At 43.4% G+C, this 15,611-nt stretch overlaps 1 protein-coding gene across 1 annotated transcript in view; it reads left to right on the top strand.

Annotated features, from left to right (window-relative positions):
- Positions 1 to 15,611, top strand: part of LOC115092874 (beta-1,4-galactosyltransferase 1-like) — a 119,712-nt gene that overhangs the window by 88,817 nt on the left and 15,284 nt on the right. The window contains exon 4 of the mRNA XM_029604272.1: positions 12,253 to 12,375. Coding sequence (XP_029460132.1) covers positions 12,253 to 12,375 — 123 coding nt within the window. The remainder of the gene's footprint in view (positions 1 to 12,252; positions 12,376 to 15,611) is intronic.

The following is a 15,611-nucleotide window of genomic DNA, read 5'->3' as shown; positions in this document are numbered from 1 at the left end:
GGGCCTGATGTAATATTTTCAGTGTTTCCTTTTCATAGGTAGAGTTATTACTGTTTGAGTGCTGGCAGTTAGTACTGTTTTCATATGGGAAGTTTACTATATTGCGATTCAGTTTACTCAAAGCTTTCTGAAGGCCGAGCCCACACCCAACACCCATTACAATAAGCTGTGATATCATATGGCTGTGTTATGGTTATGAGGTGTTGGAGTGGATTCTTGCGTACTGCGGTGATGCCCACTCCCACGGGGAGGAGCCCCGTGAGGAACCGCAGTACTAGGCTAGACTCTATACACACAGACACAGAGAAGTTAGTATTTATTGTACAGCTCGATGGTACTGCCCGGGGAATGGGCAGCAGTGGAGGTAACCCAGTGAAGTAGTCCAGGGGGTCCTCGGCAGAGGAGACCAGTCTCACATTCGAGTAGGTGATAGGCAGCACGGCGTAGCAGGGACAGGTCCCGGATGTAGACACAGAGTTCTGAAGTTGAAGATGAGACAGACTGAAGGTCCAGACAGACAGACAGGACCAGACAGGCAGAAGTTGTTCAGTGGCAGGCACCAGAATAGGGAGAGCAGGCCCTCAAGGAGTGAGTACCCAGTATCCCAGGATAGGTACCTGAAATAGAGCAGAAGGGCCCCCGAGGAGCGGGTACCCAGATACCCAAGAATTACCCTGAAGGGCAGAGAGAGCTTCCTGCGGCAGCTGGGAAGCGGCAGAGCAGCTTAGACCGGAGGCAATTCTAATCCAATCCTTGCTAACTTTGTTAGCAAATGAAGGGCAGGCTAAATACCAGGATGTGATGATGTCACTCGGAGGGGACGCCCCCAAGGTTCCCACCATGACGTGGATATAGACGTGGGTGGCGTGCACACGCTCACCCTAGAAGGCCCTTGGGAAAATCATGGCGAACACCGTCGCCATTGCTGATCCGGGGACGCCAGAGAGAGGGCATGAAGATGCGGCAGCAGCCATCTTCCCAGGGCTTGAGGAGAGAGAAGGAAGAAAGGTGAGGCACAGAGGTCGAAGCCGACTGAGACCGGACGCAACACCTCTTTTGTTAATGGGGCGCATAGCCCTAGTTAAAATGAACCTAATACTGAAATTGTTATATGTATTGACTATGGACCCTTTTGTCTTGTCCCCAAAATATCTCAAATTAATACAAACACTGTGCTCAAGATATTTTTGGAGACATGGGAGGGCTCGATTTGACTATTCAACTGATGATGGTTCCTAGGGATGAAAGGGGTTTGGGTTTTTCTTGTCATTTATATAATAATGCTTGCCTAATGGACTTTTTGAAGATGTGGCTTGTAGATGCCGCCACGGATCCACTAGTTCAAATGGAGGAGGCTTTTATGTTCCCATATAGTTTTCCATATTTGTTGCATAGTCCTCTTTCTATTCTCCCATCTCACATATCGCAGTCTTTATTAGTGAGGTCTGTAAAAAAGGGGTGGAATTTCATGTCTCTCCTTGGACTGCGTAGTGATAAGTCTTTTTGTTTTCCTCTTCGGGGTAACCTTTGCTTTCCCCTGGGGTCAACGACTAGATGATTTCTCATCCTGCAGGAAGCAGGTATAGTTGATTTTAGACCTTTTATTGAATTACAAATGGGGGAAACCTGCTTTTTTGATTTCTGCTGTAAAAATATGTTTTCAACCAGCAGATTTACTTTTTTATCTGCAGGTGCGTCGTCATATTTGTTACAGAAGGGGAGGGGGGGCGCTAGGAGAGCGATCCCATCTTGAGGGGATGGTGTGCCCTTGGGCCTCAGCATGACCCCAGAGAACTCCAAGACAGCACCGAGGGGTTGGTGAGGCGTGTCCTTGCATGGGTGGAGACGGACGGTCTGACCCTCTGCCGAACCTGCACACTTCTGGAGCCAACACAATGGTGTTGGTTATTGAACAGTCCTCCGACCATTCCCAGCCCTTTCGGACCTGCCACAAGGAATGACAAGAAGCAGCAAGCTGGACTACGGACGAGGGCAGATGAAGGCTCTGGAACATAGAGACTCTAGACGTAGACGAGGAACTTGGAGATACAGACGAAGACTCACTTGGGTGCACAGACGAAGACTCATGCAAGGATTTTGGATGAAGGTTCAGAAGCAAGGTACTGCAAGCAAAGGTATTCAGGAGCAAGATCAAGTATTGGGTTGAGACTGCAACTCAGCGCGCCCTACACAGCCACTACCCATGGGCTGGTCGCGGACCACGCTTGAATGCAAAGCAGGCTCCAGATGAGGTGTGGAATAGCTGAAGCTGGAACATGGCGAAGATTCGGTAGAAGCCTGTACCAAGGCACGCCCTACACAGCCCATCCTAGGCTGGTCGCAGACCACCCTGGAATGGCACAGGTTCAGTTAGAGTCTTAGGCATGGATGGACGAGGTGCAAGGAACTCCGAAGACCGGGACGGAAGCAAGCAAGGATTCAAAGACAACTCAGGACTGACGCAGAAGTCTTCCAGAGGCTTGTACTTGCGCAGGTGAAGAAGGCCTTGTACCATGAGCGCCCTACACAGCCACTACCCTTGGGCTGGTCACGGACCACAACATGGCATGCCAAGAAAGGAGGCGACGAGGAACCTGGGGTACAGGACATCAGGAACAGGCGAGGAACATCAAGACTGTATCAGAGACATCAGGAACAGGCAATGGACATCAAGACAAGACATGGAGCTCCAACGAAGAACGAAGGCCTGACGGAGCGCTAGAAGGCAAGACATCCAGGAGCATGTAACTCCAATGCAAGGCAAAGCAGAACTGAAAGAGAAGTCCTTTTATAGTGCAGGAAGCAGGCAACTCCCTGGGAGGAGTTTAGATGGACCACACCCGGCTGATCTTATAACTAGAGAGAAGAGCTGAGGGCCGGCCCCTTAGGAAGAAGGGGTGAGGCCCAAACCAGAGAGTCCAGGAGGAGCAGAGCAGGCCTCAGACAGCCCCAGACGGCAAGGAAGGCCTCCCAGGCCATGGAGCAAAACTGGGATAGAGTGTCCAGGCAAGGCCCCGGCTTTGGTGCGGCTTCCAGAGAAAAGGTGAGAGGCCTCCTGTGGCCCAGCTACAGAAGGAATCATAACAATATTACATCATTGAAACCTTTGATTGAGGGAGGGCTCACCAATGGTTCTTTTCAATGTCTGATACACTTGTTTGAAAAAAACAAGTGTTGCGTCTGTCGGTCGCAGACGGCTGCAACTGCTCTGCCTCACTTCTATTTTACCCTTTTTCTCCTCCATTGGAAGAATGGCTACCTTCGCTGCTGTTTGCTAAACCCTTGGCGTCTCCAAGCCAGCATGGGCATCCCCGTCCACCATGCTTCTTCCTGCGGCCTCCTAGGGCACTCGCATGCACGCTGCCTACATTTTTTAATACGTCATGGCGGGAACCTCGGGGCGGCCCCACCACATGACGTCAGTACCTCTGGGTATTTAAACCTCCAATCCGCTCCACTTGAACCAGTTAGCAAGGACTTCGGTTTTGCTACTCTGACCACTTCAAAGCTGCTCGCTTGGATTCCTCACTACTCTTTGGGGTATCTCGCTACTACAGAAGCTCTGGGTACCTGCTCCTTGGGGGCCTTCAACTACCGAAGGAAGTTATCAGCACTGCTACTCTGTGAGTATCACTACGCTCCAGGTCTCCTCATTCCACCCTTCAGGTTCACGGCCTATCCCGTGCTGCGGAACACTACCGGACCTTTGCTAGATGTGGGTGAGACCATCATCTACAGAGACTATCTGAGCTACTGTGATATCGCTGGACTACAGCACTGCCCGTTCCTTGGGCAAGATTCTACTCATCAACTACAGTATAATAAAGCTTCTCTCCTCAGTGTCTGCATACTAAGAGTCTAGCCAATTGTTATGGTTCCTCACAGGGCCCCTCCCCGTGGGAGGAGTCATCGCCACTTCGACCAAGAGTCCACAATATGCCACAAACCCATCAGATTGCTAACTCCATGGACTTGGCTCAGCTCGCAGCCTTGCAGGCCATTCCTGGCCTAGCCCAGCGGATCACTGAGCAACAAAAGTCTCTGGAAAGCCTGGCTGCTGCCTTCAATCAGTTACATGTACAACTGAATACTTCGGCAATTCCAGTGAGTTCGTGACATCATGTGGAGGAGATGCCCCCGAGATTCCCACCATGACGCATGTAAAGGAAGGGGTTGTGCATGTGCGCATGCGCTAGGTGATCCCAGGAGGAAAATGGCGAACGCAATCACCCATGCTGGTCTGGGGACGCCGGAGAGGTCGGTGTGTGGAAGCGGAGGCAGCCATCTTACTTAATGGAACTGAACCAGGCAAGAGAAAGGTGAGCAATGGAAGGCACAGCCATCTGCGACCGACAGGCGCAACAGTAATGCACCTTTTGAGCCATTGAAGCAAGCTACCCTGAAGGATCTTACATTGAAGCTCGTTTTCCTCATGGCTATCTCCTCTGCAAGGCGGGTTTCAGAACTGCAGGCCTTATCTTGCAGGGAGCCCTTCTTACGTATCTCAGAAGCCGGGGTTTCCTTGCAGACGGTTCCCTCCTTTCTCCCGAAGTATGCACAGATTAAGACATTCTATTTCCAAAGTAGTCAGAGATTTAGAAAAATATTCAATTAAGCAAGTAAAACAACATTTAGTTTTTGAAAAGTGAGCTCGATCCATTGTGTGGGAACACAGTCACCAAACTGACACTCCTCACATCTTATACAGACATCTAAAGCAAGTATTCAAACTACCAAAGGTTCACTCTATGACTTACCTGGAGTTTTGGTGAAACCTATTTGTATCTTCAGCTCTTCTGGAGTCTGTGGATTTCTAAAGGGGGTGAAAAACCATGTTTTTTGTGGGTAACCTCTATCACCTGTGCAGTGGAGAAAAAAAGAGTGTACTTCAGCTAATCTTTACGGACACAAGCATGGTGTAAAGTGGCTGAAATGAAGGGTTCCCAGCAATGGTCCCTCCAAGGAGTGTCTAGGTGTGTACAAATTTTTGTTTTCATGTGAGCAACAAGTTTTTTTTAACCAACAGTTTTTGAGCGCCAGTATTAACAGTGCTTTTCTGAATATAGCACAAAGTAAAATGTATGTGAGCAACCATGTAAAACCTATGAGCGATGTTCAAAATGTATGAGTAATTGCTCACACGCTTGGCTTAGAGGGAACTATGATTCCCAGTATAATGTATGTCTGTCTGTATTATGTGGTGCACTGGAATATATAGCAGGAAGCTCTTGCATATTTCCAAGGTGAATATGTGCCTGACCCAAAAGGTGTACAACATTATATCTTGTTTGTGCACAAGAAAAAATGAAACCTCTGGGGTAAGTGCAAAGATGAGGGTTTAATAACCTGGATTTGCTGGATGATTCACAGGGTCACATCCAAACTACTAAAATCTAAATCATTTAATTATTTTTTAAGAAAGGATTGTGGGAAGCTCCAACTTACCTAGGAGTCAAGCCATTCTCAAACTCCTTTCCAGTCCAGACTGTGATTGAATGTAGGCATTGTGGCACAACCCAGGATATTTGGTTATGGCATCTTTGATAATCCCCCTGGCATTACACACTATATGTATATTCATGGAGTGGAACTTAAGAACATAAGAAATTGCCATACTGGGTCAGTCCAAGGATCCATCAAGCCCAGCATCCTGTTTCCAACAGTGGCCAACCAAGTCACAAGTACCTGGCAAGTATCCAAACATTAAATGAATAGATCCCAAGCTACTAAGCCTTATTGATTAATAGCAGTTTATAGACTTCTACTCTAGGAACGTATCCAGACTTTTTTTTAAGTCAGTTACAATCTAATTCTCAGTGGAGCACAGGACTTGGAGAGAGAGGTAACGGTGGTGGGGCCGCTTGGCAATAGTGATCATAATATGATCAAATTTGATTTAATGACTGGAAGAGGAACAGTGTGCAAATCCAAGGCTCTCGTGCTAAACTTTCAAAAGGGAAACTTTGATAAAATGAGAAAAATTATTAGAAAAAAACTGAAAGGAGCAGCTACAAAAGTAAAAAATGTCCAAGAGGCGTGGTCATTGTTAAAAAATACCATTCTAGAAGCACAGTCCAGATGTATTCCACACATTAAGAAAGGTGGAAAGAAGGCAAAACGATTACCGGCGGAGGGGAGGTGAAAGAAGCTATTTTAGCCAAAAGATCTTCATTCAAAAATTGGAAGAAGGATCCAACAGAAGAAAATAGGATAAAGCATAAACGTTGGCAAGTTAAATGTAAGACATTGATAAGACAGGCTAAGAGAGAATTTGAAAAGAAGTTGGCTGTAGAGGCAAAAACTCACAGTAAAAACTTTTAAAAATATATCCGAAGCAGAAAGCTTGTGAGGGAGTCAGTTGGACCGTTAGATGATTGAGGGGTTAAAGGGGCACTTAGAGAAGATAAGGCCATCGCGGAAAGATTAAATGATTTCTTTGCTTCGGTGTTTACTGAAGAGGATGTTGGGGAGGTACCCGTAATGGAGAAGGTTTTCATGGGTAATGATTCAGATGGACTGAATCAAATCACGGTGAACCTAGAAGATGTGGTAGGCCTGATTGACAAACTGAAGAGTAGTAAATCACCTGGACCAGATGGTATACACCCCAGCGTTCTGAAGGAACTAAAAAATGAAATTTCAGACCTATTAGTAAAAATTTGTAACCTATCATTAAAATCATCCATTGTACCTGAAGACTGGAGGATAGCAAATATAATCCCAATATTTAAAAAGGGCTCCAGGGGCGATCCGGGAAACTACAGACCGGTTAGTCTGACTTCAGTGCCAGGAAAAATAGTGGAAAGTGTTCTAAACATCAAAATCACAGAACATATTGAAAGACATGGTTTAATGGAACAAAGTCAGCATGGCTTTACCCAGGGCTAGTCTTGCCTCACAAATCTGCTTCACATTTTTGAAGGAGTTAATAAACATGTGGATAAAGGTGAACCGGTAGATATAGTATTGTAAGGGAAACTGCAGAATCAGCTAAGCACAGTATGTTTGCAGCACTGACATTCAGCCCAGAGATCCATCCTTGAGTCTGGAATGCATTGTTTAGACTGGGACTGCTGGCACAGGCCTGATTCTAGGATAGTGAGTAATCCTGTCCCGCATACACACAGTTTAGTTTGACACGCACACTTGTTTACATTAGGCTATAAAAGACAAACAGTTATGGCCCAGAGAGAGAGAGAGAGAGAGTATGCTTTTCCTTTGCAGACGTGCAAAATGATGCTTTTCCTTTGCAGACGTGCAAAGTGATGTTTTTCCTTTGCAGACGTGCAAAGTGATGCTTTTCCTTTGCAGACGTGCAAAGTGATGAGACCCCTTCGCCTGTGAAGCTCTCTCTCTCTACCAGGCTGATGACTAACAGGGTGTTGTGAGTATTGGTTGAGATACAGTGTACACACATATATATATATATAATGCTTAGAACTGTATATTTTATGCTTAGAACTATTAAGATTGTATATCAATAAACATATTTTACTTTTACCTTGTTCTCGCTTACCTCATTCCTAACATTTGGCGACGAGGATGGGATGGCTTTATTTAAAAGGAAAACAAAGAGCCATCCGAACCTGTTACCCCTGTGGATGTTAAAATTCCGGGATGGGAAAAAATCCCCTACTCTGTGCTGGCACAGGAATGGGTAATGAATATGGGATTGGCAGAGGCATGGGATGTAGGTGGCGAGCCTGTAGATATTGTAAAGAAGCAAGAAGAGGTCCCAGTAATTAAAGGGAAAGAACTAGGGACAGTAGGAAGACGTGGTTGAGTTTTATTGACAGGATACGGAAAGTGTCATGAAGAAAAGCACAGCTGTTACGATGCCACTTAGAAGCAGTTACCCAGAAAGCAGACCAAACTAACCCATTTGTAAACCCAGACTCAGACTCTCCTGCTGATGAGCCATCAGAGAGGCTATACCCTGATCTGTCCTGGGCACAATAGGAAATTAGCCAAACCCTCCGTGTTGCCACCATGGCCATAGACAATCGCCCCTACACACTGCTGGCCAATGAGTGGGAGTGTAATATGGGGTTATGTGAAAATTGTGATAGGAAATTGGGCATAGAACCCCACAAGATGATGGATATTTTTCAATGAGTTCCTGTAGTTGCAGGGAAAGAAATGGCATGCATTGTCCGACATGAATGGATACTTCTTACTGGGTATAGGAAAGCCCACTTAAGGGTTAATGAGTTGCAGTATCAACTAGCCATAGCCCAAGAAGAATTAGAGACATTAATGCGGCAAAGAGTAGTGTTGCAAATATGGTAGTAGCCCTTGTTTTTCTATATTTGCTAGTCCTAAAAGGACCAGTGTTTAATGCATGTTTATATCAACAATTAATACACATTGTTCTGACCAATGTAAATATAGATTAGCAAACTTTTCAACTAAACACAAACTAGTCTGAAGGCTGCACAGCTGTTTCTGAAAACTGATAAGAACTTAGAGGGAGGGAAGCTGTTGTTTCCACAATCATTTGTAGTATATTTTATTTATTTATTTATTTATTTATTTATTTATTGATTTGTTTCCTGTGTTACCTCTGTACTTATCTCACCTATTGTGTTCACCAATTAAGTCGACTACACCCTCTTACTATAGCCTCTTACACTGCTGTGGATTCCAGGACATGATTACTCAAGGGGTGGAGTGTAAGGGAAATTGCAGAATCAGCTAAGCACAGCATGTTTGCAGCACTGACATTCGGCCCAGAGATCCATCCTTGAGTCTGGAATGCATTGTTTAGACTGGGACTGCTGGCACAGGCCTAATTCTAGGATAGTGAGTAATCCTGTCCCACATACACACAGTTTAGTTTGACACACACACTTGTTTACATTAGGCTATAAAAGACAAACAGTTATGGCCCAGAGAGAGAATATGCTTTTCCTTTGCAGACGTGCAAAGTGATGAGACCCCTTCGCCTGTGAAGCTCTCTCTCTACCAGGCTGATGACTAACAGGGTGTTGTGAGATAGTTCTAAGCATTATATATTGTCACGATCAGGTCCCTCCGCTCAGCATGCTGTGGGGCTTTGCTGGGCTTCAGGCCTCTGGCTTCGCTCCTATGACACATCTTGTCCCCTTGCACAGCTCAGGCATAGCGCTGCTATGGACTCCTCACAGCCTCTAGTCAGAGTGCCAGGCCCAGTCCTGGCACTCCCAAGCAGTACACAGAAAACGGATCTTAATCAATAAGGAGTTTAATGTGGTGCTGTAGCTCAGCGGCTGCAGCCTTATATTAATAAGGTTTGTCCTTACAAGCCCCAGGGTAAACAGCATTTAAAACACAATTCCCTTCCCGCCTGTCTCATACATCCATACAGCAATACAGGATTTACCATCCCCCAACCTCCTGGTTACTCCACCTCCATAGAGGAACAGCTGGAGCTTTCCTCTCCCCAGCTTACCTCCATCTCCTCCTCCAGAGACTCTGAGGAGCCGGGCTTTTGTGGCCAGGTCCACCACGCAGGCACGCCCTCTTCCTCAGCCTCCATAGATTCTGCTGAGTCATAGGGATCAGTCCCAATTTCCTCCACCTGTTCCTGCTCAGGCTCCAGCCAGGGGTCAGGTGTTGGTTCGGGGAACCTGGGAAGTGTAGTCTTTGCTACCTTCCTCAGCGCCCTCCGGTGGCTAAGTTTGGTACCAATAGCTTCTGCTCGGCTGTGTCTCAGCTGTTTCTGCCCCGGGCCAGGTCGTACTGCATCACAATATATATATATATATATATATATAATGCTTAGAACTATCTTTATGCTTAGAACTGTATATTTTATGCTTAGAACAATTAAGAATGTATATCAATAAACATATTATTTTACTTTTACCTTGTTCTCGCTTACCTCATTCCTAACAAGTATACTTGGATTTTCAGAAGGCTTTTGACAAAGTTCCTCATGAGAGGCTTCTAGGAAAAGTAAAAAGTCATGGGATAGGTGGCGATGTCCTTTCGTGGATTGCAAACTGGCTAAAAGACAGGAAACAGAGAGTAGAACATAAGAAATTGCCATGCTGGGTCAGACCAAGAGTCCATCAAGCCCAGCATCCTGTTTCCAACAGAGGCCAAAACCAGGCCACAAGAACCTGGCAATTACCCAAACACTAAGAAGATCCCATGCTACTGATGCAATTAATAGCAGTGGCTATTCTCTAAGTAAAATTGATTAATAGCCATTAATGGACTTCTCCTCCAAGAACTCATCTAAACCCTTTTTGAAGGGTTTGGATGAGAAAATGGACAATTTTCTCAGTGGAAGGGAGTGAACAGTGGAGTGCCTCAGGGATCTGTATTGGGACCCTTACTTTTCAATATATTTATAAATGATCTGGAAAGAAATACGACAAGTGAGATAATCAAATTTGCAGATGACACAAAATTGTTCAGAGTAGTTAAATCACAAGCAGATTGTGATAAATTGCAGGAAGCCCTTGTGAGACTGGAAAATTGGGCATCCAAATGGCAGATGAAATTTAATGTGGATAAGTGCAAGGTGATGCATATAGGGAAAAATAACCCATGCTATAATTACACAATGTTGGGTTCCATATTAGGTGCTACAACCCAAGAAAGAGATGTAGGCGTCATAGTGGATAACACATTGAAATCGTCAGTTCAGTGTGCTGCGGCAGTCAAAAAAGCAAACAGAATGTTGGGGAATTATTAGAAAGGGAATGGTGAATAAAACGGAAAATGTCATAATGCCTCTATATCGCTCCATGGTGAGACCACACCTAGAATACTGTGTTCAATTCTGGTCGCCGCATCTCAAAAAAGATATAATTGTGATGGAGAAGGTACAGAGAAGGGCTACCAAAATGATAAGGGGAATGGAACAGCTCCCCTATGAGGAAAGACTAAAGAGGTTAGGACTTTTCAGCTTGGAGAAGAGACGGCTGAGGGGGGATATGATAGAGGTGTTTAAAATCATGAGAGGTCTAGAAGGGGTAGATGTGAATCGGTTATTTACTCTTTCGGATAGTAGAAAGATTAGGGGGCACTCCATGAAGTTAGCATGGGGCACATTTAAAATTAATCGGAGAAAGTTCTTTTTTACTCAACGTACAATTAAACTCTGGAATTTGTTGCCAGAGGATGTGGTTAGTGCAGTTAGTATAGCTGTGTTTAAAAAAGGATTGGATAAGTTCTTGGAGGAGAAGTCCATTACCTGCTATTAAGTTCACCTAGAGAATAGCCACTGCCATTAGCAATGGTAACATGGAATAGACTTAGTTTTTGGGTACTTGCCAGGTTCTTATGGCCTGGATTGGCCACTGTTGGAAACAGGATGCTGGGCTTGATGGACCCTTGGTCTGACCCAGTATGGCATGTTCTTATGTTCTTATGTTCTTAACCACATGAAGTTGCTTACCTATAACATGAGAGGACAAGATAATGTAAGTCCTCAGCTATGTTAAGAATTGAGGGGGCCCTGTGCAATTTGGTCACAAAGGTCATACTGCACATGCTCATTCCAGCATGCAAAAGCTTCTAGAAGTTTTTGTATAATCTTCTCATACTGAGATCCATCAGATCACACCATCCTCATATGAGGACTTACATCCTGCTCTCCTTGGAAAATATCTATTACACGAGAGCAACTTCATTTTGTTTGCTGATCCTTGGGGCTGGCCCAGTGCTTTGGAGCCAGCCTTGGTAGCTCAGTGACAGTGCTGTGTATTGTCATTGAGAAAGGGACTTGGGTTGAATTCCCTGGGTCTGCCAGGCCTGAAGATGCTATGAAAGCAGCGTTCACAGCCCTTGGGGTGGAGGGAGTCATGGTCACTGTGCAGTGGTGACACCCAATGGCTGGGTTTAGAGCCCAGGATTGCAGAAGGACTGTTACTGCAATGACTGGACTCAAATAAGTTCATCAGCGGAAATAAAACAGGGGACAAATTCCCCAGGTAGTTACAAGTGAAGACTCCTGGCACCAGATCCCAGCCCTGGTTCTGACTGAGTTAGAAACCCAAAGGAGCAGGAGGGAACAGCAGGGTGGATAAAAAAAAATCTGAAATGTTTATTGCTGACTCTCATTGCTTCAAGACCATGCCCTTGATCAAACAAAAAACAACTTTGGTATTCTCTCTTTTTTTTCTCTCTAAAACTAGCAAGTGTTCAGCTCTATAATATATCAAAATATATATTTTGATATATTATAGTGATATATTATAGCTCTATAATATATCAAAATTTGGATTTTACTTTTATTTTTATATATGATTGCATATACAGGTTGCTTTACGAGGATCTGTTTGGAGGTGTGACTGCATTAAGCAAGGACCAGTTCCAAAAAATCAACGGCTTTCCAAATAATTACTGGGGATGGGGAGGCGAAGATGATGACATCTCTAAGAGGTAAACCTGCAAACATATTCTTTCATTTTAATGCTTGTTTAAGACATTCAGATAGAAAAAGATCAGTTCACTTTTCTACAGATTGACCCGGCAGCAGGCAAATATGCTACTTCTTCCTGAGCTGCCAATGTGTGAGCCCTATTATTTTTTAAATTTTAGTTAAATGAAGGGATTTTTATTATTTTCTGATGCTAGGACAAGATCAGAAGCAGGTTTAAATGTGGAAGAATCTGGTTATGCGTGTGTTATTTTTGTTAAACATATAGAAGTTTGCTAACTTACAATTTGAAGAAAATTTAATATAAATAGTTTTAATAGCTGTCTGTGAAAAGAAGACTGACAGTTATTTTTCTGACTCTCTATCAACGTACCACCAGATTTCTTTGATACACAAATATTATGTCACAAGTTATCTTTTCGGGCTTAATTCTCCGTGCTAGTAGAGAGCCAAAAGTTTTATTTTTGGTTCTCTATTTTGAATTTCTCCTGCTGCTTTTTCTCTAGGTAAAAGCAATGAGCTTTAAATGTACATTGATGGTAGTTTTGACACTATGAAGACCACTATAGATTGGGCTGAATAAATTCCAGTCACCAGCGTGCTTTGACACCTAGAAATTTCTACTTGGTACCTAAGATGTATCATATTTCATGGCCTGGGGCACAAATGGTACACAGTAGGGTGGGGGGAGAGTGGACTAAAATGCATGGATTGAGAGAGAGATGTTGGGGTGATAGTGTCTGATTATCTTAAGGAGGCAACGCAATGCAACAAAGCAGTGGCTAACGCCAAAGGGATGCTGCACAGAGAGGAATAACCAGTAGGAAAAAAAAGGTGATAATGACCCTGTACAGGTTATTGGTGAGGCCTCATCTGGCGTACAGGGTTCAGTTCTGGAGTCCATATCTCAAAATGGATAAAGATACGATGGAACCAAAATGATACGGGTTTTTGCACAGAAACACTTATAAGATGAGACTGAAGGACCTAAATATATATAACAGCATATACATAACATAACATCATAATGATGGCAGATAAAGACCAAATGGTCGATTCAGTCTGCCCCAGCAAGCTTCTTATTGTTGTAACTCCCGCTCCGAGCAGGTTACCCCCTTGTCTTCTCTTAGGGGTAGTAAATGCAATTCACAGGGTGACGCTTACTATCCTGGCCCACCTTCTCGCTCTTTTCTCACTTTCACTGTACTAAGCAGCCACTGGGAGGCTGGGGTCCAACCAGTAGAGAGGAGGACAAGCTTCTGAGGCCCACGGTGTGGGCAGTGGGTATATCACGCAGTCTATCACTCTTCATACTCAGTGTCGCACACCATACTCACTGGGGTAGCTCCAAGGATGGAATCAGAGAACTCAAGCAGCAGACAAGGGAGTGGTGTTCCAAATAAAAGGTTTACTGTAATTTAAAAAATAATATCCACGCAAGGATAGCAAAAACCATTATCATAAACAAAAGAATGATGACTCCCCCAATCACTATCTCTCTATCTGTTGTCTAGCCTGAATCAGTGTTCTTTTCTCAGTGTTGATAAAAGGAAACACCACCTCAAATTAGGGGTAGGAAGATGAAGGCCAAAACAATTCCTCTCCTCCAAATTAGGAAAAACTCAAAGGTAGCTTCTCTTCAGCCCAATAACCCCCTTCCTGAGAACTACAAGCTCACTTGACTGAAAGATTAAATTAATTCTTTGCTTCGGTGTTTACTGAAGAGGATGTTGGGGAGATACCCATTCCAGAGCAATTTTCAAGGGTGACAATTCACCTAGACCAGATGGTTTACATCTGAAAATACTCAAAAATGAAATTTCAGACCTATTATAAGTAATTGTAGCCTGTCACTAAAATCATCTCTTGTACCTGAAGGTGGCCAATATAACACTTATATATAAAAAGGGCTCCAGAGGTGATCTGGGAAAATATAGACTGGTGAGCCTGACTTCAGTGCCGGGAAAAATAAAGAATAAAATCACAAAACATATAGATAGAAGTGATTTAAGGGGACAGAGCCGGCATGGATTTATGCAAGGGAAGTCTTGATTCACAAATCTGCTACATTTTTTTTGAAGGGGTGAATAAACATGTGATTAAAGGTGAACCGTTGGTTTATTTGGATTTCCAGAAGGTGTTTGACAAAATCCTTCATGAGAGATTTCTATGAAAACTAAAAAATCATGGGATAGGAGGAGATGTCTTTTTGTGGATTGCAAACTGGTTAAAAGACAGAAACAGAGATTAGGATTAAATGGTCTGTTTTCATAGTGGAGAAAGGTAAACAGTGGAGTGCCTCAGGGATCTGTACTTGAACTGGTGCTTTTTAATATATTTATAAATAATCTGGAAAGAGGTACGATGAGTGAGGTGATCAAATTTGCAGATGACACACAATTATTCAGAGTAATTAAATCACAAGCAGATTGTGATACATTACAGGAGGACCTTGCAAGACTGGAAGATTGGGAGTCCATATGGCAGATACATTGGCTACCGATAATTTTTAAATTGAATTTAAATTCTTAGGTTTAATACATAACCATTAGGGGTTTTTTTTGTTATAAATTGATTTATCGCTTCTTAAGGGAACAAAGAATTCGGATGGTCCTTGTTTGGGTCAAAACTATTTACCAAAGTATAAGTTTCCCCTTCTAATCTTCTTTGAACAATAAGGAACCTACCAGAAGCATCTTCAAAACTCTTTTTAGGTTAAATGCCTCTCTCCGGTTACACATATCTCTGAGATCAAATTACAAAGGTCGGCTTCCAGTGCCGTCACCTAAACTGGCTCATTTAAACATTTTTGTGGAATGAACTACCATCTGTTCAAACTAGCTTTTGGAGACTGAAATGACTTTTAACAGCAAGACAATAGAGAGGCTTTTTTGTCACCATTGATGATTTTATGATTTATAATTTTAAAGTATTGGTTTTATTTGATTTTATTTTATGTAGTATTTTAGTTTCTTAATGTTTTTAGTCAATGATTGTTGTTATACTTTTAAATGTTGCTCTGTATTCTCTGAACTACTCAAACTATAAACCTTTATGATTGTACCAGAATACTGGTATAGAAATTGAAATAAATAAATAAATGTGGACAAATCCAAAATGATGCCTATAAGGAAAAATAGCCTATGCTGTAGTTACACGATGTTATGTTCCATTTTAGGAGTTGCCACCCAGAAAAAAGATCTAGGCATCATAGTTGATTTTATATTGAAATAGTTGG

The sequence above is a fragment of the Rhinatrema bivittatum genome, chromosome 1 (assembly GCF_901001135.1).
Source record: "Rhinatrema bivittatum chromosome 1, aRhiBiv1.1, whole genome shotgun sequence".
NCBI classification, from domain to species: domain Eukaryota; kingdom Metazoa; phylum Chordata; class Amphibia; order Gymnophiona; family Rhinatrematidae; genus Rhinatrema; species Rhinatrema bivittatum.
The sequence above is the reverse complement of the archived record's forward strand: the minus strand, read 5'-3'. Positions and strand labels throughout refer to the sequence as shown.